This window comes from Micrasema longulum, unplaced genomic scaffold, assembly GCF_059751315.1.
Source record: "Micrasema longulum isolate JH-2025_06_02 unplaced genomic scaffold, ASM5975131v1 h1tg001370l, whole genome shotgun sequence".
Taxonomy (NCBI): Eukaryota; Metazoa; Arthropoda; class Insecta; order Trichoptera; family Brachycentridae; genus Micrasema; species Micrasema longulum.
In genome coordinates, this window is record NW_028278556.1 from 191,282 (window position 1) to 213,785 (window position 22,504).

Consider the following 22,504-nt stretch of genomic DNA (forward strand, 5'->3'; position numbering starts at 1 on the left):
GGAATATCCAGTGACCGGTTTCATCGCTTTCGCGACATCTTCGAGACTGGTATCTTTATTAAAAAGTTAAATGTATTTATACAGAGCAGAGGTAAGGATACATAATTCAAAGTTATGTGTAAGTAAATTAAATAAAGTTATTTTTATCTTAAGGATCATTATCAACAAATTTTAATGGGTTAACTAATGAATTAATATAATGCTATTTTAATGAGTTTAATATTTTATTTTATTTTTGGTGTCTCATCCTTCGTGAGTGTGGTTTTGTAAATAATGATTTCTGAAAAACAAAGGGTAAAAAGTCGTTAGTACAATTATATTACAATGGGTAAAGTAATGGAGAATGCACATGTGTTATCTGTTCATTAACCCTTATACTGCTAAACAACGATATATCGTTGTTGTTAATCCCTATCATAAAGTTCTAACTAGACTGATGCTGACGTCATAATCCCCAAAAGGGTAAATGAATTCGGGAACTGCTTGTTGCACTTAACCGTCAGTGGTATAAAACGTTTTCAAAACACAAAAATTACTTATTCGACGGGTTATTATTTAGTTTCGTACCTATTTCATTCCTACGGAAAATTTAATACTTTTTAAAAAATGTTTTCTTACGCGCAGTAAAAATTTAAGCATTAAATTGTACAGCAAAGTTTAAATATTTTAAAGAAAACGAACTATTTTGAACGACGTCACTTGTTCATGTGAATCAACCAATGATAAGAGGGTTGTGGAAGATTTCCGGTTTGCCAATCGTCAATGGACCAATGAACAGAACTAACCGAGAAGAAGCGGAAGAGAACTTGCGACGTCACACGCGGATTAATGTCAAAAATACAAAACTGTAAAAGATCGTAGCGCTGATAATAAGATACATAAAAATTTAAAGTAAAAGCTTTGTCTATTAACACTTTTTTATTTTTAAAACCACTAAACAGCCTCATTATAAATTTACTTATGAAAAACTGCGTAGCAGCTTAGGGGTTAAGTAATTCTACGTCGGGTTTATTTTTTAATATATTAATTTCGAGAATTTCTAATTTGTCAAGTTTTTGGCCTTTGGATGCAATATTTTTACATTATTTTTTATATAAACACTCAAATATGTAGATTGTTAACATCATCAACCCATGTCCGCTCCCTAGTTGGAGAATAGGTGTCCACAAAGTTCCTCCAGGCACCTCTGCCGGCTGCCAGTTCCTGCGCATCCTCCTAAGCCAGGTTAGCGTCCCGCAGTTCTGACATAAACTTAACAGTCGGCAGAGGACGTCCAGGACGTCGAGAACCTGATACCATGTGAAGTATGAGATCGTGGTTAAGGCTCTCGGGAGACCTCCGCAGTACATGGCCTCCGCTTGATGACAGTTGTCACCGGAGTTTGCGGCGTCCGTTCTCTTATCACTGCATTCCTCAGAAAGTCAAATCACCGCGCACCCGAGATTCTTCTGAGACACCTACTCTCAAAACTCAGTGGTTGCTGTGTTGGGCCCCAGTGAGGTGCCACGATTCGCATCCATAGAGGAGAATACGTGTTATGCAGGCGTTATAAAGGCGGCATTTGGTTTTTATTGAGTAAAAAAATACTGTGTAAAAAATTGTTAACAGTGACCGTGAAAACCTGCGCACATATTTATTTATTTATACATATTTTTTCTCTTACAAACTATAATTAATAATAAAAATAATGTGACCTCACTGGGGTTACCCGTGCCGAGGACCCTTAACAATATACTTTTTTGAAATGTTTTTAAATTTGAGAATAAACAAAGACTTACTTAATAAACAGAGATAATCAACAAAATACTCGTAGACAGTTTTAAACAATACGTATTTATGTACATCTATATTATTTATATTACAAAACGCACAATGAAATGACAAAAACCTAACACAAGCTATACACTTGTGGAGCAGTTGATTCAATATTGGTTTGGGCGAATGAGACCACTTAACACACTAGAAATATAGGAATTTCCGTTGTTTCATTTAAGTCTAAAGTTTATATTAATTATTAAAAGATTTTAGTAAAATTAATTAGCTTGCCTTGTAATATTATGTTGAGAGGAAGGGGTATATAATAATGAAAGAGTGCTTGATCAAATTCCCATGTAGGTTTTATAGTTTTTAACGATTAAAGGATAACAATCCCTATAATTAAACAAATATTAAACCTATGTCTTAATTTAATTCTTAATATTACGGACTTATAACTAAACTTAATACTACCCAAAACGATCTGGAGGCAGCAGCATCTAGCGGCGGCGAGGGCGCGCGGTTAGCGCGTAGGCGGCGTCGTGTCTGTGGACAACGCGTGGAGGTGCGTGTTGCAGGCGGAGTTGTTTGCGGCGGCAGCGTCCAGCTGCGGCGAGGATGCGTGGTTAGCGCGTAGGCGGACGTCTTGTCGACGACGCGTGAGGCTGCGTGTTGCAGGCGGAGTTGTTTGCGGCGGCAGCGTCCAGCTGCGGCGGGGATGCGTGGTTAGCGCGTAGGCGGACGTCTTGTCGACGACGCTTGATGCTGCGTGTGGCAGGCGGAGTTGTTTGCGGCGGCAGCATCCAGCTGCGGCGAGGGTGCACGGTTAGCGCGTAGGCGGACGTCTGGGGACGACGCATGGGGTACGTCATCACGATGTGCGCTGATGAAGCGTCGTTCTTGAGGGGCGGCAAGGGGCGCGGAGATGGTTCCTTCGCTGGCGGTAGGCGGACGCCTTGGACATGGTAGCACGTGACAACAAAATAAATTATTTTAATCAAATTACAAATTTAAAGCTTCAATTAAATTAACTTAACAGTAGAATCACCATGTAAAGCGCCCTTGAGGTATTTTATTACGAAAATGGCGCTATATAAGTTATCCACAATAAATAAATAAATCATAATGGAGTTCTGGTACCAACCCTAATGGATGGAAGCGAAGCATGGAGTTGGAAAAAAGGGACGAAAGTAGACTGAATGCTGTTGAAATGCGATCCCTCAGGCGAATGTGCGGAAAAACAATGTATGATAGGTGCCCTAATGTCGAAATTAGAGCAGAATGCAAGGCTGAGTTAAGCATTATCGACAAAATTAAGAAAGGTCTTTTGCGATGGTTCGGTCATGTGGAGCGAATGAATGATGAAAGAACGGCTAAAAAGATTTATGATGCGAATGTGTCTGGTTGTAGAAGTCGAGGAAGGCCGAGAAAGACATGGCATGATCAAGTACAACAAATTCTTGAAAGTGGTCATGTGAAAAGTCGGAATAATCGACGTGCGTGCATGAGAAGATGTATGAATGTGAAGGAAGCAAAGGAAGTGTGCCAGGACAGAGTGGTGTGGCGTGCTATCCTCTCTGCCTACCCCTCTGGGGAAATGGCGTGATGGTTAGTTAGTTAGTTAGACAATCCATTTTACTTCTACCTAGCTCCACTATCCATTTTTTTATAGCCTTTTTAAACATTTTCTCGTTACTAATAGTTATAACAGCTAGTGGAAGTAGGTTATAGATTCTCAAAGTTGTTTCGTATTTATTTTATTAAAATTAATAACCTCAAACTGAGTGCTTCAAATGTGAATTTTTAAAAGAAAAAAAACACCTAGCAACGAATTTGATTTGTTTTCTACTACATATTTGGCAGGCATATTCAGCCTGGATTCCGGGGAAATATGCCTCGGGTCCGACCGGTCCACGCAAGGGGTGTGTCTCACCCGCCACGAGTGCACGAGGCAAGGCGGGAAGGTCATTGGATTCTGCGGCGTGTTCAGCTCCTGCTGTGCCAGTAAGTATTAAAAAAAAATAAACCCTTTTTTTATACATCTATTTATTTATTTATTCATTTAAATTTAAGGGTCATATCTGGAAAGCAACAGTAATAAATTTTAGTATTTAAAAAAAATGCAGCAAATTGTTTTTATTTATTTATTTATTTATTTATTAACGGACATTGTCCATGTATACAATTTATAAGGTTTAAATATTACAATAAAAGAGTAGTTTAAAACATTTAAAGAAAAAAGAAAGAAGCATTGACAAACATAAGGGACATCGAGACAAGATCTGGACTATTTATTTAGTGCTCGTTTAAATCCTTGTAAACTTAAACCAAAAAAGTCCAGATCTTGTCTCGAGTTAACAATACGACAAAGGCGGGTCATTGGAGAATTTAGGCCATAGATTATGGCCATTTATATGCATAGATCGTGTTCCACTTTTAACAGCTTTTTTAACAAACAAACAAACCATCACGCCGTTTCCCCGTAGGGGTAGGCAGAAAGGATAGAACGCCACAACACTCTATCTTTGCATACAGATCTCGCTTTCTCAACATTCATACATCTTCTCATGCACGCGCGCCGATTATTCCGACTTTTGACATGTCCATCTTCAAGTATTTGTTGGATTTGGTCATGCCATGACTTTCTCGGTCTTCCTCTATTTCTGCATCCATCAACATTCGCATTGTAAATATTCTTAGCCGTTCTCTCGCTGTCCATTCGTTCTACATGTCCAAACCGGCGCAGAGCTCCTTTCTTGATTTTGTCGATAATGCTTGTCTCAGCCTTACATAATGTACGGATCTCAACATTTGTGCATCTATCGTACATAGTTTTACCACACATTCGCCCGAGAGATCGCATTTCGACAGCATTCAGCCTACTTTCATCCCTGTTTTTCCAAGTCCATACTTCGCTCCCATACATCAGGGATGGGAGCAGGACTCCGTTGTGAACTGCCAATTTTGCCTCTTGTGACAAGCTTTTTTAACCATATAGATATCTATCATACATGATTACAATTATTCAAAAATAGTGTATTGAAAGCTTTTGAATAAAACTCTCGTTGATCTTATTTCTCTTACATCACTTGACATTACATACATTAATATTATTATTTATATCACTACAGAGGTGGGTAGAATTTTTGTTTCAAGATTATGGATATTCGAGCGTTTACAGGGCTTATGACCTGTCATAGGTTGGGTTCAAGTGGCCACTTTTATGTAGAATTCTAGAACATTCCCCATTCCGCTTATTAGCGAATATCCATATCGGTGTCATTTTTTGGTTTTTGTATATATGTCATGAAACAAGGAAAGGACATATGTACACATACCAAAAATAATATTACATTAATATTGTTATTTTTAATCGAATTTTTCTGCTGAAATTTGTATTACTGCGAAAATCGCTTTGCTGAAATTTTATCGACTGCCTTTGGTTTAAAATCTTCTCCTTATATTGCTTTTTCAAATTTCAAATATTACTTGCTATACCTGTTGTTCCTTCTTTTTCTCTGCTGCATCTACGTGTTTTTATACCTTTAAACTACTTTTAATGACTTATTTTGTATTTGTACATAAATTCAATATATTGCTGCTCTTACTATGTCATTAATTTTGAAGATGTTTTTTTAAATCGACATAAATTAATGTTAAGCAATTAATGTTAAGCAAACATTAGTCCAGAGCTTACTTCTTCCACTCCTTGACTACGCGGATGTATGTTATCCAGATGCTAACTCTGAATTGCTTGATAAGTTAGAACGATTGCAAAATATTTGTATTCGTTATATCTTTAATCTTCGCAAATTTGACCACATAACCGAGTATCGCACGCAACTACACTGGCTCAGTATCAGGCATAGAAGAAACATTCACATTCTATCACTTCTTCACAATATTTTAAATAATCCCACTTCGCCTGTTTATCTGAGAGAGCTCATCCAACCTCTTTCACAACACGGACTATCTCTTCGTTCTAGTAACGAGAGAACCCTTTTAATACCCTGTCATCGCTCTAATTTTTTTTGCCTCCTCTTTCACAGTAGTAGCCGCTCGATTGTGGAATAATCTACCCACTAATGTTAGAGACGCCCCTTCTTTATTTACATTTAAGTCGAGATTGTAATGTCACTATCTAAATATTTAAATTGTTCCTTTATCCTTCTTCTTTCCTTCCCATCCCCTCTCCTCTCTTCATAGTAAAGATTTATTTTTTTTATACATATATTTATTTTTGTTAATCTTTGCTTTTAATTTTTGTATAAAATTGTAAGATTCAATATGTCCATGTAATTATAATTTTCTCAAACTGAACTGTTTGGGTGGGTAGGAAGAAATTGCCTTAAGGCAATATGCCCGCCCTTATATGTATATTTATTGTATATGTATATAAAGTGTCAATAAATAAAAATAAATAAATTTATTTTCTTATTTAAAGTTTCTTCTCATCGTTTCTTTGAATCCCTTAAAATATGTTTGTGTATATTTATGTTTTTCTTTTTTGTTGATGTCTGTATCTGGACTCTGAGTATTATTTTAACTATGGATTTTTGTAAAACAAATACACTATTTAAAACTGTGTCACTCGCACCACCCCATCCAAATCAATCAATATTGTGTGTCCTAAAATCTCATTAAAGTATATTTCATCTTTATTATTTTTTTCAGGAGAAACATGCGACATTGTCACAAAAGCGAAAGACGCCATATTCTCAAATCCACCGCTGTCCAGTAAATCCACAGGATTAGAATGCTCTTATAATGTCGAGATCAACAATCCAAGAGTCTGTCAAATAAAGATAGATTTTGACATTTTGACTCTATCCCAACCGACCTTGGTGAGTACTTCGTTTTTGGAATCTAAGTTTAGTCATATCCCGCGCCTCGATTATGATGGAAGATAAAGACGTCATACCTTCACCTTGACGGTATAGTTAAAAATAAATTCCCTCTAGCGATTACAAAGATATACTATCGATCCCCAGCCTTCAAATTTTGGGTAGGTACATCGATATGAAACAAGGGGAAGCGTACGTCACGGTACACATATCTACGCTCTAAAATGACATAGCTTCAGTATAACGCCATAGACTTTTATCTTCAGATAAAAGTCTCCCGACCGACTACAAAGGTATACTACTGATACCCCCCACCATCAAGTTTTGATGTAAGTTCATCGGTTAATACTGACGGGTCTAGAACCCCTCGATACGTTGATCTACCCATTAAAAGTGTAAAATTTTGTTCCACCGAGCAATTTTTCCTTTAATTATGGTGTATTAAAATTTTTAATCGTTTTGAGGTAAGTACTTTTTTTCTTAAAATGAATTTAAAATATGAGAGAGAAATAAGTAAATTTTGAAGTCGAATTAAATTCCGACATAACTGTCAGTTTAATAAAACAAACGCCTAGATGCAAAAATAACGTCGCTAGGTTCTGTCCTATTAACATATAAGAGTATCTAGGCGTTATAAAATTACCACTGTAAAAAAAAATTGGTTCTGAGAGAACGTATCGAGAGTCGGCCTTGTAATCACTCTTGTTTGCTTGAATTGGGATTTTTTAGAGTTTATAATCGCTTTGAAGTGGGCACTTTCTATCATAGAAGCCCATTTAAAATATAAATGAGAACTATTTTAAATGTTAATGACGTAATGAATGCGGACTAATTGTTTGCGGTCATTCCATTGGCTAGTTTCGATCATATGATGTCGATATGACAAGTAAGTAGAACATACCGAGGTAGATACAGATAGTGCAGAAGTTATTTATACCGTCTCGATATACACAGATGAAGATAGCGTTCATAATCGATGCACAGGTATTTATTTATTTATTGATTTATTAGTTCTTAGCGATTTGCTGATAAATGTGGATAAATCAAATGTGATGGTTTTTAAAAGAAATGAAAGTATGACTAAATGTAAAAAAATAAAAAAGAATTTGTGTATCTGGGAAGTATGTTTACTAGGGATGGAATGACTGAGAAATATATTGAAAGGAGGGTGAGTGCCGGGAACAGAGTGAACGGTGCACTTAAATCAACATTAACAAATAAATGTTTGTCGCGAGGCAAAATTAGCAGTTCACAACGGAGTCCCGGTCCCGACCCTGATGTGTGGGATCGAATTATGGACTTGGAAAAACGGGAATGAAAGTAAGCTGAATGCTGTCGAAATTTTAAATGCCGATATATTTTTTCTTGATACGTCAAAAATTCCACGTTCCACATTAAATGGGGTGGAGAATAGCTTAAAGAAGGCAATATGGAGGTCTAGGCATTTACAGGGCTTATGACCTGTCATTTTTTTTATTAAAAAAATATTTTTTTTTACAATAAACATAAGTGATAAAACAGAGTATTCAAAAAATTAAGCATAATTACATAGCAATGAAATACATATTAATAGTAAAAATAGTAAACAAAAAAATCCCACAAAGGCATGGCCTATTCGTGGGTATGCAAGAAAATGTTAATGTATTTTTGCTCCTATAATAAATAATGGACAGTTATAATATTGGCTGGTTTAAGTGGCCACTGTACCACTGTATAACATTCACTATTTTTGCCTATGTTCGAACATCCATATTTCTTCAATTCTTCCATTTGTTGATTTTTATCATCATCATTCCCTTTCCGCACCTAATGGCGCATAGGGCACTGCATCGGTACACCACTCGCAGCGTATCTTGATCATTTTTGTTACATGAGGGTAAGATGATCAGTCTTACGCTTCAGGTACCAGTCCAGGGACTATGGAATATTTTAGTGTGAAAACACCCTATTCGATAAATATATCATATCACCCTGTCGGAAATCGAGCCCGAGACCTCTTGCATGGTAGGCAAATGCGCTGACCATTACACCACGAAGCCGAATTTGTTGATTTTAGTGAAGTTAAAAAACTTTATTTCAACAGAGAGGGAAAATATTTTTATGAAGGGAATATGGAAGTCTAGGCATTTACAAGGCTTATGACCTGTCGTTGGCTGGTTTAAGTGGCCACTTTACACACTGTGTATCATTCATCATTCTGCCCATGTTTGAACATCCACATTTCCTCAACTCTTCCATCTGTTTACTTTTGTGAAGTAAAAGAGCTGAAACCTTTATCACGTGGGTGAGATTCATCCGGCTGAACCAAATCACCTACTGGGCAACGCCTGAAATATATTCCCTTCTCAAAAATGTTTTCCCTCTCTGTTGAAATAGATTTTAATATGAACAACTCCCTAGGGAGGAAATCCAGCCAGTCTGTAAGCATTTGGACATAATCAAACATTGTTGAAGTTAAAAAACCTTTATTGTTGTGAAGAGATTCATCTGACTGAATTATTTCACATACTAGGCAACGTCTGAAAACAATTTTCCAATTTTTAAACAGAAGAAGAATCTTGGGCCAGTCGGTTTTATTAAATATTTGAGTTTGTCCAAATGTTTGTAGTCTGATTATTCAACTCTTGTGTAATGCCAGTACTCCTATATGGGGGCGAATCTTGGCACCTTACCAAAGCTCAAAACACCAAACTTCTGGGTTTTGAGAGTAAGTGTTGAGGAGAATATTAGGTATAAGGTGGTTCGATTTTGTAACTAACATTGAAGTCCGAGAACGGACGCAGCAGCCTCCCATAACGAGCGTCTTGAGAATGCGGCGGTGGACCTGGCTTGGACGCGTGCTGCGCATGCCTCGGGAGAACCAAACTCGAGTTGCCTCTTCTTTAAACCTGCGGGCTCACGCCGTCCTGGAGGGCCGTCAATGACAATCTTTAGACTTTATTCGGTGGAATTAAGAGGCACTGGATTGACATGGAAAGAAGCGAGATTGCTGGCTGGCGATAGAGTCACAGTGTCAATGGCTGGTTTGAGTGGCCACTTTACACACGTCGCCTAGTATGTGGGTGAAATAATTCAATTAGATGAATCTCACCCGCATAAATAAAGGTTTCAGCTCTTTAACTTCACAAACATCAGCAGATGAAAGAATTGAAGGAATATAGATGTTCATTTGAATATTCGAATATTTGAATATTATTGAATGAAACCAGCCATTGACAGGTCACAAGCCCTGTAGATGCCTACACTTCTATATTACCTTCTCTTAAATGTTCTTCATCTCTGTTGTAATATGTTAATATAAAATCAGCTTTAAAACTAAAAAAACACTAAAATAAACCTAATTATTAATGACGTTCTTACAAGGTTACATCATTTTGCAAAAATGTTAGAGATGGGACAAATTGACCAATATTAATCGATCGAATAAAAAATAATTCATTTGACGTTATTCATTAAAAAAATATAAATGTCTTATTTTTTGGTGAATAATTGTATTTAACACACTATAATGGGCTTGTTTTTGCGTTTTTATATCAATTTTCAGAAACAGAGTTACATGTTTGCATAAAAAAACTGATAAAATCGATTTGATCGGCTATAGTGATAAACGAGCACTAAATAAATAGTCCAGATCTTGTCTCGATGTCCCTTATGTTTGTCAATGCTTCTTTCTTTTTTTTAAAATGTTTTAAACTATTCTTTTATTGTAATATTTAAACCTTATACATTGTATACATGGACAATGTCTGTTAATAAATAAATAACCGTCACTTGATTTCGACTGAGCTTTTTTAGATCAAAAACAAAACTTTGCGAGTATAATACGTCAATTGTAAAGAACAAATATATACTTACATACATACATGCACTTACAAAGTGTTCCATTTAAGGCGACGCGTCGGTATGTATATATGTAAGAATACATGGATTTCTATCTTGATTCAGGACAAGGGAGCAACTGTGCCTATTATGACTAAATTCTCAGAAGGGGAGACTAGCCATAAAAAAGTAACTCTCGATGACGTTGAAAAAATGGCTAGAGATTCAGAAAGTGAGGAAAAAGTAAGTACCTTATAAAATATTTAAATTATTATTTATTACACGTGGGGAAATGATAAATCAGTCGGGTAGTTAATCGATGATTTGAAAAAGAATATTAACATTGAAAGCATTGACTTTTTCGTCAAAAAAATTACTAAATATTATTAAATGTTTGTATATTTATCGCTTACCGACTTTTTCATGTTGAAAAAAATAATCAAAAAAACTAAAATTCAATTTCTAAATAATGTAAATGGGGGCTAGGCTTCGTACCGTCCATGCGCTCTGTAGCAGCAAGACATGATGTAATCCAGCTCCTATATGTTGTCGAATTAAATTATAATTTTAAAAGAGGAACTTGTAACTAAATATTTGAATGTAAATTATAAATTATACAAATTTAGATTCATACATAATCATTATACAAAATAACAATATCATTGAAATAAAAAATAAAAAAGTATTATGGTAAAAAATAGTAGAATTGAAAACAAAACAAAATAATAGTATCATTGAAACCAGTAGAAAAATAATATATGTATTTGAAAACATAATTGAATTAATAATTGAGATATGGTTTTTATAAACTTAGTCTATACTGTAGTAAAAAATAGAAGTAATAAATAATACGCCAAATAATATTTAGTACTTAATTATATAATACAAAAATACATGATGAAAAAAACATAAAAATATCAAAATATATAAAAAGCAAATAAAAGTAAAAGTATGGAAGGCAAGCAGATTTGTCAATTTTTGCTAATCGTCAATCTCGAATTTAAAAAATTGACTTATGTATATATGTTATTGAATTAATTAATTAAATTGAATTATGTATGGTTTATTTTTGCATCAATAACTAATTTTCCGTTTTTGGTGGAGATTTCTAAATTCGCTTCTAATACCCTAAAGTGTTCCGCCGATGCAGATTTTTCAGGGTGCCCAAGTTTACAGTGGTGTTGCGGATAAAGAAGCATGTGAAACTTTGAAACCGGTCGGTGGAAAACATTAAAAATAAGTGGTTGAAACTAAACTGTTTTGTAATGTGTTTATTTCGTTATAATAATTGAAGACTCTATACAACTTTTGTACGCAGTAACTTGGAGTTTGCATCCGTTGTGTGTAGCCAACGATTCATATCAAACATTGAAAGGATTGAAAATGTTCAACGAAAATTTTTTAAATACCTAGATTATAAAAACAATAAAACGCTTTGCACTTACAGTCAATCTATTAAACAAAATGGATTTTTTACCTTTGAAAATAGACGCACTGTATCTGAATGCTATTCAAATAAATTATTAAATAATAAAGAAGACTCTTTTAACCTACTCTCCAAAATTAATCTATGTAAATGTCTCCTTTCACGTGACAAGAAATAAGTATTTGTTCCATCTGCCAGTCTGTAGCACTAACTATGCACAACACTCTTTCCTCTATCGTTCTTGTTCAAACTTTAATGCTTGCTTTTCATCTATTGATATATTTAACATGCCCCTTAATTTACTTTAAAATATATCAAGACTCATTATTTCTGGCTGCGATACGCTCCCACTGGCTATTTAATTATGCTCACACTTACACATACCTGAACACTTACTCCCACACGCAAAAACACCTCTACACTTACTCTCATTCAAATACACACAAACACGCCCTTTTGTTGTACTGCAATTTAATATGTATGAGTTTTATTTAGAAACTTCGCTGGTCTGTCTTTAAACCGTATCTTTATGTTATTATATCATTGTTGACTGTCTGTTTCTGTAAAATTAATAAATAAATAAATAACCACGAAGCTAGTGCTTCAAATATACATTTTATAAAATAATTAATGATTTGTCTTTTTGATTTTAGGAAAATACGCGATCTGCCCGCGATGTGGCCGGCCTTTTTGTAAGTTTTTAAAAACAATTTTTACTACTAAAATATTACAAAAGTGACGAAGAACATTTTAGAGAAGGAAATTTACAAGTCTAGGTATTAACAGCGCTCGTGTCCAGTTGTTAGCAGGTTTGCGAGACTGCTGTTAATGCTTTTTGTAATTAATAATGTTGTAGATGTGGTAAGTTTTAATATAAAAAATAATAATGCTTCTAGATTTGCCAATCATCTCATAAATTCAAATCACGATTTAAGGATACAGTACCTCAATCACAAATAACTATCGACGTGCTTAAAAAAATGCTAAGCATTTGAGCGATCACAATGAACAATAATCAACATTTAAATTTATTTCAACAGAGAAGGAAAGCGTTTTTAAGAAGGGAATATGGAAGTCTAGGCAGTCACAGGGCTTATGACATGTCATTGGCTGGTTTAAGTGGCCACTTTACACACTGTGTAACATTCACCATTCTGCCCATGTTTGAACATCCAAATTTCCTCAACTCTTCCATCTGTTGACTTTTGTGAAGTAAAAGAGCTGAAACCTTTATCACGTAGGTGAGATTCATCCGGCTGGACCAAATCACCTACTAGGATAAAGGTTTCAGCTCTTTTGCTTTACAAAAATCAACAGATGGAAGAGTTGAGGAAATGTGGATGTCGAAACATGGGCAGAATGGTGAATGTTACACAGTGCCACTTAAACCAGCCAATGACAGGTCATAAGGCCTGTAAATGCCTAGACTTCCATATTCCCTTCTCAAAAATGTTTTCCCTCTCTGTTGAAATAAATTTAAATAGGAGTAACTCCCTAGGGAGGAAATCCAGCCAGTCTGCAAGCATTTGGACATACTCAAAAATTGTTGAATAATCAACATGCTTAAGTTATCGCAGTCATAAGTCAATGCGTGTGTAATCTCTAAGTCAACGCTCGTGTTAGTTTGTTTTTTGTTTTCCTTGCAAATAAATACAGTTCACTGGCAAAAAATCGGCGTTTACTATAAAAAATAATACAATATATTGCATTTGCAAAATAGTAAGGAGTATCTAATACAAAAAGGTGAAAATTAAATTCGCAATTACTATGGCGACTGCTTTTCTTGACATTTGGCTTGCTAACCGCCGCGCCGGCTAAATGCAATGAATAGCGTGATAAATAATTATTTAATTAATAAAAATAGCAGTTTTGGAATATTTTCCATATTTACACTGAAATTCAAATATGTGGTTGCGCAGCAGGATTATACGTCGCGAAACGTAAATATTTTGAAATTAAAAATTGGGTGTTCACGGATGTTGCATCGTGATCGCGAATACGATAAACAACCATGGTGAGAAATTGTTATCACGTCGTAACACACAAACACACCCTTTTGTTGTACCACAATTAAATATGTATGATTTTTATTTAGAAACTTCGCTGGTCTGTCTTCAAACCGTATCTTTTTTATGTTATTATATCGTTGTTTACTGTTTGTTTCTGTATAATAAATACATAAATATTACTTGTGTATTATGCACTTACGAGTAGATGATATATGTAGGTACAAATTAAAAAAAAAAAACATTTTTTGTCGATTACCTATAAAATAAATCACGGCTCGCCACTGCTATGTCTAGGCGTAACTTTATACCAGGTTTATGAGTAAGGCCCGTAATATAAGAAATAGAGAAAAACTTTCAAATGTACCTTGTTCGTTTTTTTATTTTTTCAGGGTTTTTCGTGCAGAGATGATATTATGGAAATTACAAATTTGCACGCATATAGTGAAATTGTGCCCCCGCTGTGTGGAGAAAATAGCGGACAACATGGTAAGAACTGTTATCAGCATTTACATCATGAAACTAATCATCTGCGTCATTCTCCTCTCTGTTGAGGGTCTTGCTGGCCATATTTTAGCCGAGATATTCATCTATCTACCTCGGTATGCCTACCAACTTGTCATCTCACACGTCATATGATCGAATTCCATCAATAACTGACGTCGAAATTTACTCCGCGTTCCTTACTTAGTTAAAATTTAAAGTATTTCTCATTCACATTTTCAATGGGTTTTGTGATAAAAAGTCGCCACTTTAAAGCAATTATTAACCCTCAACCACTGACGTACGTTTGAAAGACGTCGCCGTCGGTGCGATTGTTTTTTGCGTCGTAACGTTTCGTTATTACCGTTTAAATTTATTTAAACTATTGGGATCAGGAGGGATATACTTGTGGGTCAATCATGAAACTTTCAGCATTTGCTCATGTGGAGAGGAAACCACTCAAACCTCTTCAGGAGAAGCCGGCCTGTTGGCAGCAGTCAACAGGCCTTCTGTTCCACTAGAGGAGTGTTCGGCATTATGTTCCCTATTTTGGTTCATTTTACCAATTGCCTGCACTATACTGAAGAACATAGTTATTCAAATAATGCTGATCTATAAAATAAAGCAAAATAATCAGGTTTCATTGATGCATACGTCTTAGAGACGTAGGTCAGGGCACGAGTAAGTAAATTAACGTCAGTGGTTAAGTCTTAACTCAAATAAATACCAAATAAAGCAAAAAACGCCCGCTTGAACATGATTTTTGTATGACTTTTGACAATCACCAAGACCGTATGCTTAACTTTTGTCTGTATTTATCTACCGACGTATTACAAAGCTGGCTTTTTCGATATCCTGTTAAGTACACTCAGGAAGAATGTAAAAAAGGCTGAAAAAATATAAAAACTAAATTTCTTTCTTATGGTGGCTCAAAATGGTGGATCGGAAATGGTGGATCAAAAACTGGCAGCTTTTAAATTGACTTATTTCTCTGTTATATCTTAAATAAGCTTTTCAGAAAAAAACTGACCACCTAAGAACGATTAAAAAATTAAATGAATTGTGTTGTATTAAATGTTTGAGGTTGATGTAGCTTAAATTTTTTTTTGCATAACATAATTTAATTATAAATGTGAAATTTGTAACTGAACCTATCATTTTGATAGACTATGATTTCCACAGAAAATTGATAAAAAATAAGGGCCCAAAATGCGATCCCTGAGGAGCGCCATACAAAATGTTGCAGTTTTCAATCATGATGGAATATTTAAAGTCACATTTTTTTTCAGTTTATCTTCGAGTCAATTCTACACTGAACGTACGCGCTTTGAGAATTAACATCAAGATATCAGATAGGAACGGAAGAATCGATCTATCACTTCCATCTTGGAGGATCCGAATACAGCAATTGGAATGCCACAATTCACTAGGGTAAGACGATTGACAAAATTAAACTTTGTGTATGCTATATGAAATAAGGAGGTGAACAAGTTACAACAGAGATGGAGAATATTTTAGAGAGGGGAATATGGAAGTTTTGTCATTTACAAGGCTTATGTTCTGCCATTGGCTGGTTTAAGTGGCCACTTTACACGCTGTGTAACATTGTTAAACAGTGTATAAAGTGAACATTTTAGAGATAGGAATATGGAAGTCTAGTCATTTACAAGGCTTATGTTCTGTCATTGGCTGGTTTAAGTGGCCGCTTTACACGCTGTGTAACATTTACTATTTTGTCTATGTTTGAAAATTCACATTGTTGATTTTGAGAGCCGAAACCTTTATTGTTGTGAAGAGATTCATCTGATTAAATTATTTTACATACTAAGCAACGCCTGGAAATAATTTTCCAATTTTTAAACTTCTTCTTGGATCAGTTGGTTTTATTACGATATTTTGAGTTTGTTTGGACAAAATTTGGATGATTTTTTAATTTTTTTTTTTTTGCACCACAACAGGGCAGGAGGCCCAATTACATCACAGAACACCCAGGCTTGAGAAAAATCACTTTTATTTTTTGTGTTCTCACTGGGAATCGAACCCGGAACCTTCCGTGACCGTGAGTGAGTCAAGCGTCTTGGCCACTATACCACGGAGGCCGCCAAAATTGTTGCCACCATGTTTGTAGACAAAAGATTGGATTTCACCCTCTGTCTATTTTATTTGTTGTTTTTTTAGTTCAATTCGAATTTTGATTTTAAATAGAATCGGTTTTTTTATTTCAGGTACCAGAACAGGCAATCCTATTTCGATATACTGGCCAGTAATTATCCTGTGAGGCCGTTGTTGGGATTGCCTCCTACCTTGATAGGAATTGAGGGTAAATCAGCTGAAGACAGAGCCGAAGGACGCTCGGCCGAGCGAGAACCCAAGAATTACTACAACTTCGGAACAACTACTAATGACGAGTATTTGATTGGTAATTGGACCTTAAATTAGTTTATTAGATCAGTCAAATAACCCCGCCACACTATACTCATTGCGCTGCTCATGCTCATGCTCCTCGCGCTGCCGCCCTCTCGCCCGATGTTGCCCTCTGCCCACACACTGCTCTACTCGCGCAATTAATCGCACTTGTCATTTGTCTTTCTATACAATGGACGATAAAACTGTGGCAGCGTGCGCGCTGTGCATTTTTAGTACAGCTAATTAGATCAATGTATATTAATATTAACATATTACAACAGAGATGAAGAACATTTAAGAGAAGGTAATATGGAAGTCTAGGCATCTACAGGGCTTATGACCTGTCAATAGCTGGTTTAAGTGGCCACTTTACACACTGTGTAACATTCACCATTCTGCCTATATTTGAACATCTATATTCCTTCAATTCTTTCATCTGTTGATGTTTGTGAAGTTAAAGAGCTGAAACCTTTATTTATGCGGGTGAGATTCATCCAATTGAATTATTTCACCTACATACTAGGCAACGCCTGAAAATATTATTTTTTCAATTTCTATACTTCTTCATGGACCAGGTAATTTATCAACAATATTTTGAGTTTGTCCAAATTTTTGTAGACAAGAACTGGATTCAACTCCCTGGGGAGCTGTTTATATTAACATATTACAACAGAGATGAAGAACATTTAAGAGAAGGTAATATAGAAGTCTAGGCATCTACAGGGCTTATGACCTGTCAATGGCTGGTTTAAGTGGCCACTTTACACACTGTGTAACATTCATCATTCTGCCTATATTTGAACATCTATATTCCTTCAATTCTTTCATCTGTTGAAGTTTGTGAAGTTAAAGAGCTGAAACAATGGAATATTTTTATGTTTTTTTTTATATTTTTTATTTCCTTTTTTAATTACTATAAAATAAAAAAGTACCGTATAATCTTCTCTTAAAAATGTAAGAAAAAATGTAATAAAAAAAATTTAAAATAAAACTAGGTTGCCAAGGGTGTGATAAAGTGTACGTAGGACAAACAGGGCGCACAGCAAAGGAAAAGGTTGACGAACACAAAAGAGCGTGTAAACTTGGGCACCCTGACAAATCTGCAATAGCCGAACACTTTATCGACACCGGACATTTTTTTGCCTTTGAACCGAAAATTTTGCATAAGCCCAGTAATTACAGTGCACAAATAATAAAAGAGGCAATTGAAATACACAGACACCCAAATAACACAAACAAAGACGACGGGCTGAAAAACTCAACATGATTCCCAGCACTACATACTACAAAAGAAAATAGAAATGTGCCTACTGCCGACTGCGACACGGTACAAATTACTAGTGCTAAAATACTTTTTTTTTCTACAGTCGGAACAAATTCAACACACACGGCATCGCCCAAAAAGTAACACATTGAGTCTTTAGAAAAGTTTGCAATGTTGCGATTTGTAAATAAGGATGTTGCAAATGTCTGTTTAAAATTCTTTCAGCTCCGCCAGGATGTCTGCAGTACTATCCTGACAGAGCCGGAACGTTCGAGTCCTTCAACTACAACGGTGGAAGAGGGCCGTATTTAGCCAATTTGCGATACGCCACGTGCTTTAGAAGATCTACAGACGTCTGTGGAATCAAGTGAGTGAACTTAAACATTTCCAATATTGCGAATGGCCCATTCACCTTCACACGTGCTGTGCTGTCCTTATACAGTGACGCAATAGCCCTTGTCAGGTTACCATTAACTCCCTACGAATTCTTTAACACTAGATTAAATGATTTTTAAATTATGCTCAGTGCATGACTAGACAAGGTGGCGTTCGCATCTTTATAAATCTGCATGTGATGTATTTTAGTATTTGCATGTTGGTGTAGTGAGTGTCCTGACGAAGAGACGGGTACGTCTCGAAACCGGTAGACTAAAAAAGTCGGTAAGTGGTTATTTTAATTATTTTTTATTTTATAAACATAAACGGCAAATCTGCCTTTTACAAACATTTATAATATTAATTAAGAATGAAGTAATGAAGTACTGTTCATCGATCAGCATAGAACAATCTATGGCCTTAATTCTCCAATGACCGTCTTTGTCGTATTGTTAACTCGAGACAAGATCATCTGGACTTTTTTGGTTCAAGTTTACAAGGATTTAAACGAGCACTAAATAAATAGTCCAGATCCTGTCTCTATGTCCCTTATGTTTGTCAATGCTTCTTTTCTTTATAAAAATGTTTTAAACTATTATTCCGAGTGAACGCGATTGAAATGCGATCTCTTAAACGAATGTGTAAGAAATCAATGTATGACAGAGTTACGAATGATGAAATCAGGCGAGAGTGAAAATCTGAGACAAGTATAATTGATAAGATTAAGAAAGGGTCTCTGAGATGGTTTGGTCACGTAGAACGAATGGACGACGAGAGAATGGTAAAACAAGTAAATATGGCAAAAATGAACGGCAACGTTAGACGAGGACGACCGAGGAAGACGTGGCATGATCAGATAAACCAAAATATTAAGTCTGGTCATGTCAAAAGCAGACAGAACCGAAGGGCATGTATGACAAGATGTATGAATGTGGAAGAGGCTAGGAGTGTATGCCAGGATAGACGTGTGTGGCGGTCCATTCTCTCTGCCTACCCCTACGGGGAAATGGCGTGATGGTAGTAGTAGTAGTAATAGTAGTTAAACTATTCTTTTATTGTAATGTTTAAACCCTATAAATTGTATACGTGGACAATGTCCGTTAATAAATAAATAAATTAACAACTCTAGTGAACAATATTTTGAGTTTGTACAAACTTTTGAAGACAAGGACTGGATTCAACTCCCTGGGGAGCTGATAACATTAACATATCACAACAGAGATGAAGAACATTTCAGAAAAGGTAATATAGAAGTCTAGGCATCTACAGGGCTTATGACCTGTCATTGGCTGGTTTACGTGGCCTTTTTACACACTGTATAACACTCACCATCCTGCCCATATTTGAACATCTTTATTCCTTCAATTCTTTCATCTGTTGATGTTTGTGAAGTAAAAGAGCTGAAACCTTTATTTATGCGGGTGAGATTCGTGTAATTGAATTATTTCACCTACATACTAGTAACTTCACAAACATCAACAGATGAAAGAATTGAAGGCAGAATGGTGAATGTTACACAGTGTGTAAAGTGGCCACATAAACCAGCCAATGACAGGTCATAAGCCCTGTAGATGCCTAGACTTCTATATTACCTTTTCTGCAATGTTCTTCATCTCGGTTGTAATATGTTGACTATAGTGAAGATAGTGGGTTTTGCATGTTGGTTTAATTGGCGACCTGACAAAACCGGTAGATATAGAAAAGTCATACAAATATTTAATAACATTTAGTAAAATTTTTGACCACAAAGTTAATTCTTTGAATATGAATAATACATTAGTTAAAATAAAATTAAGTAACAACGAAGAACATTATTAAAAAATAAGTGGGCGGTAGCATATCGTCCATGTAACAATATCATTGTCTATCTGTTTTATTCGTATGAAACCTATCAGTGAGAAGTTAGACACCATTTTTTTTTCCAAAATTCAGCACGCAAATGGCTTAAAAATGCAATTTACCTTTTTCAGGCTGACTCCGAGCAGGTTTATTTTGGGGGCCTTCGCCGCAGGCTCCACTTCCAACTTCCTGGACGGCAACTGCGAGGAGACTCCTCACGCGCTGAACAACGCCGGCAGCAGGGACTACCTCTACATTCCTGATGGCCAAACTGCCGACGGGAGACGAGGCTCCAAGTGGTGCGGTCCCAGCGCCGAGAACACCATTGTTGCTTGTGAGTACAAAATGTTTACGTATCTTCAATATTTTTTTTTACAAACAAACAAACATCACGCCGTTTCCCCGTAGGGGTAGGCAGAGAAGATAGAACGCCATAACACTCTATCTTGGCATACAGACCTCGCTTCTAATACATTCATCCATCTTCTCATGCACGCACGCCGATTATTCCTACTTTTGACAAGTCCATCATCAAGTATTTGATGGACTTGATCGTGCCATGTCTTTCTCGGTCTTCCTCGTTCTCTGCATCCATCAACATTTGCATCGTAGATCCTTTTAGCCGTTCTTTCACTGTCCATTCGCTCTACATGTCCAAACCAACGCAGCACCCCTTTCTTGATTCTGTCAATAATGCATGTCTCAGCCTTACACACTTCACGGATCTCGACATTTGTGCACCTATCATACATCGTTTTACCACACATTCGCCCGAGGGATCGCATTTCGACAGCATTCAACCTACTTTCATCATCATTTTTCCAATTCCATACTTCGCTCCCATACATTACAGTTGGCACTAGAACTCCGTTGTGAACTGTTAGTTTAGCCTCCTGCGATAAACATTTGTTTGCCAAAGTAGATTTTAGTGCACTGTTCACCCTGTTCCCGGCACTCACCCTCCTTTCAATATCTTTCTCGGCCTTTCCGTCCCTAGTAAACATACTTCCCAGGTACACAAATTCTTCTACCTGATTAAAAATATCTCCGTTCACGCTGATCTCACATTTAGTTATATTTTCATACCTTTTCAAAAACCATCATTTTTATCTATTTTTTATTAATAAATTTCATAAAAGGTACATGTTTTTTTTAAAGATTCTATACAGAACTACTTTTACACATCTAGTAAATGTTATCACTGTAACTCTACAAAAAAAGAGACTAACTATTGTGCTTGGAGTTACGCTGTTGTAGTTGTTTATTTATAAGAGTTTATATAATTTTGAATATACGAGTACGTGAGAAAAAAATAAAAACGTAGGATATATAAAGAAAAACAAAAAAATACTATTACATTTATACTAATTAAAATTGAATGCAGTTTTTACACGCGTTCAAAAAAATTATTTAGATTTACTTTAAATTTCAACAATGTTTTGAGTATGTCCAAATGCTTGCAGACTGGCTGGATTTTCTCCCTAGGGAGTTATATTTTAATTTGTTGCCAAGAAGGGATTTGAATACTGTCCAGCAAAGCTTGTACCTATTTTATTATCTCTCTTGTGTTTTGTGTTTTGTGTTCTCAGACGTTGCCGCGACAAATCACAATGTGTTCAAATATTAATTTTGGGTAACTTTGACTAGTTAGCGTTAGTCACGGTTAGAGTTAGAGTTAATTTTTGTGTTGATGCATCTGTCGCTAAAATATGTTTTATTTTTTTATTTTCAGCGTTCCCGCCAGGACCACTCTCTGTATTTTTCAACAGCGACAACATAGCGCCATCCCCGAACAACGAAGTTGGCTACAGAATCAACTACAACGTCCTGAACAACTGTTAATAATTCATCAAATAAAAAAGTGTATTCTTCATTATCACCAAAATATTACTATTAGTCTGATTAAGTTTAGTAATACTTAGGTTTAACAAAAACGATTAAAATTGCCAGTAAAAATTAAATAAAAGGGGGCATAAATTCCTTCCATGGGGAGCACCGTTCCTCGAACCATTTTAATAAACTGATGTAAAACTCATTTTGAGCACGAACTCGTAAAATTGTTTTTATTATTGTGAATATCAGCATATTGTGTAAGATTCTGATGAAAGAAAACCTTCTAAATTCATTATTGCCTATTAAAAAAAAAAAAAAAATTCGAATGAAAGTATTTTCCTTGACTCTTTAAAGACTGTGGTAATAAATCCCTATGCGCGTGGTAATGTAACATCGTATTACCGCAAATAGAAGACGGAATATTCTAAATTTAAATATTTAGCCCTGTTATGGT

General features: G+C 35.7%; 1 protein-coding gene across 1 annotated transcript; it reads left to right on the forward strand.

The window, feature by feature from the left end:
• Window positions 1-2,631: 2,631 nt before the first annotated feature.
• Window positions 2,632-22,059, forward strand: LOC148275645 (uncharacterized). Its single transcript, XM_088235390.1, has 10 exons — window positions 2,632-2,698; window positions 3,619-3,759; window positions 6,430-6,603; window positions 9,308-9,339; window positions 14,243-14,339; window positions 15,623-15,764; window positions 16,559-16,752; window positions 18,229-18,370; window positions 20,364-20,551; window positions 21,950-22,059. Exons 1-10 carry the CDS (start codon window positions 2,632-2,634, stop codon window positions 22,057-22,059), a joined length of 1,287 nt encoding a protein of 428 aa, XP_088091516.1.
• Window positions 22,060-22,504: the final 445 nt, after the last annotated feature.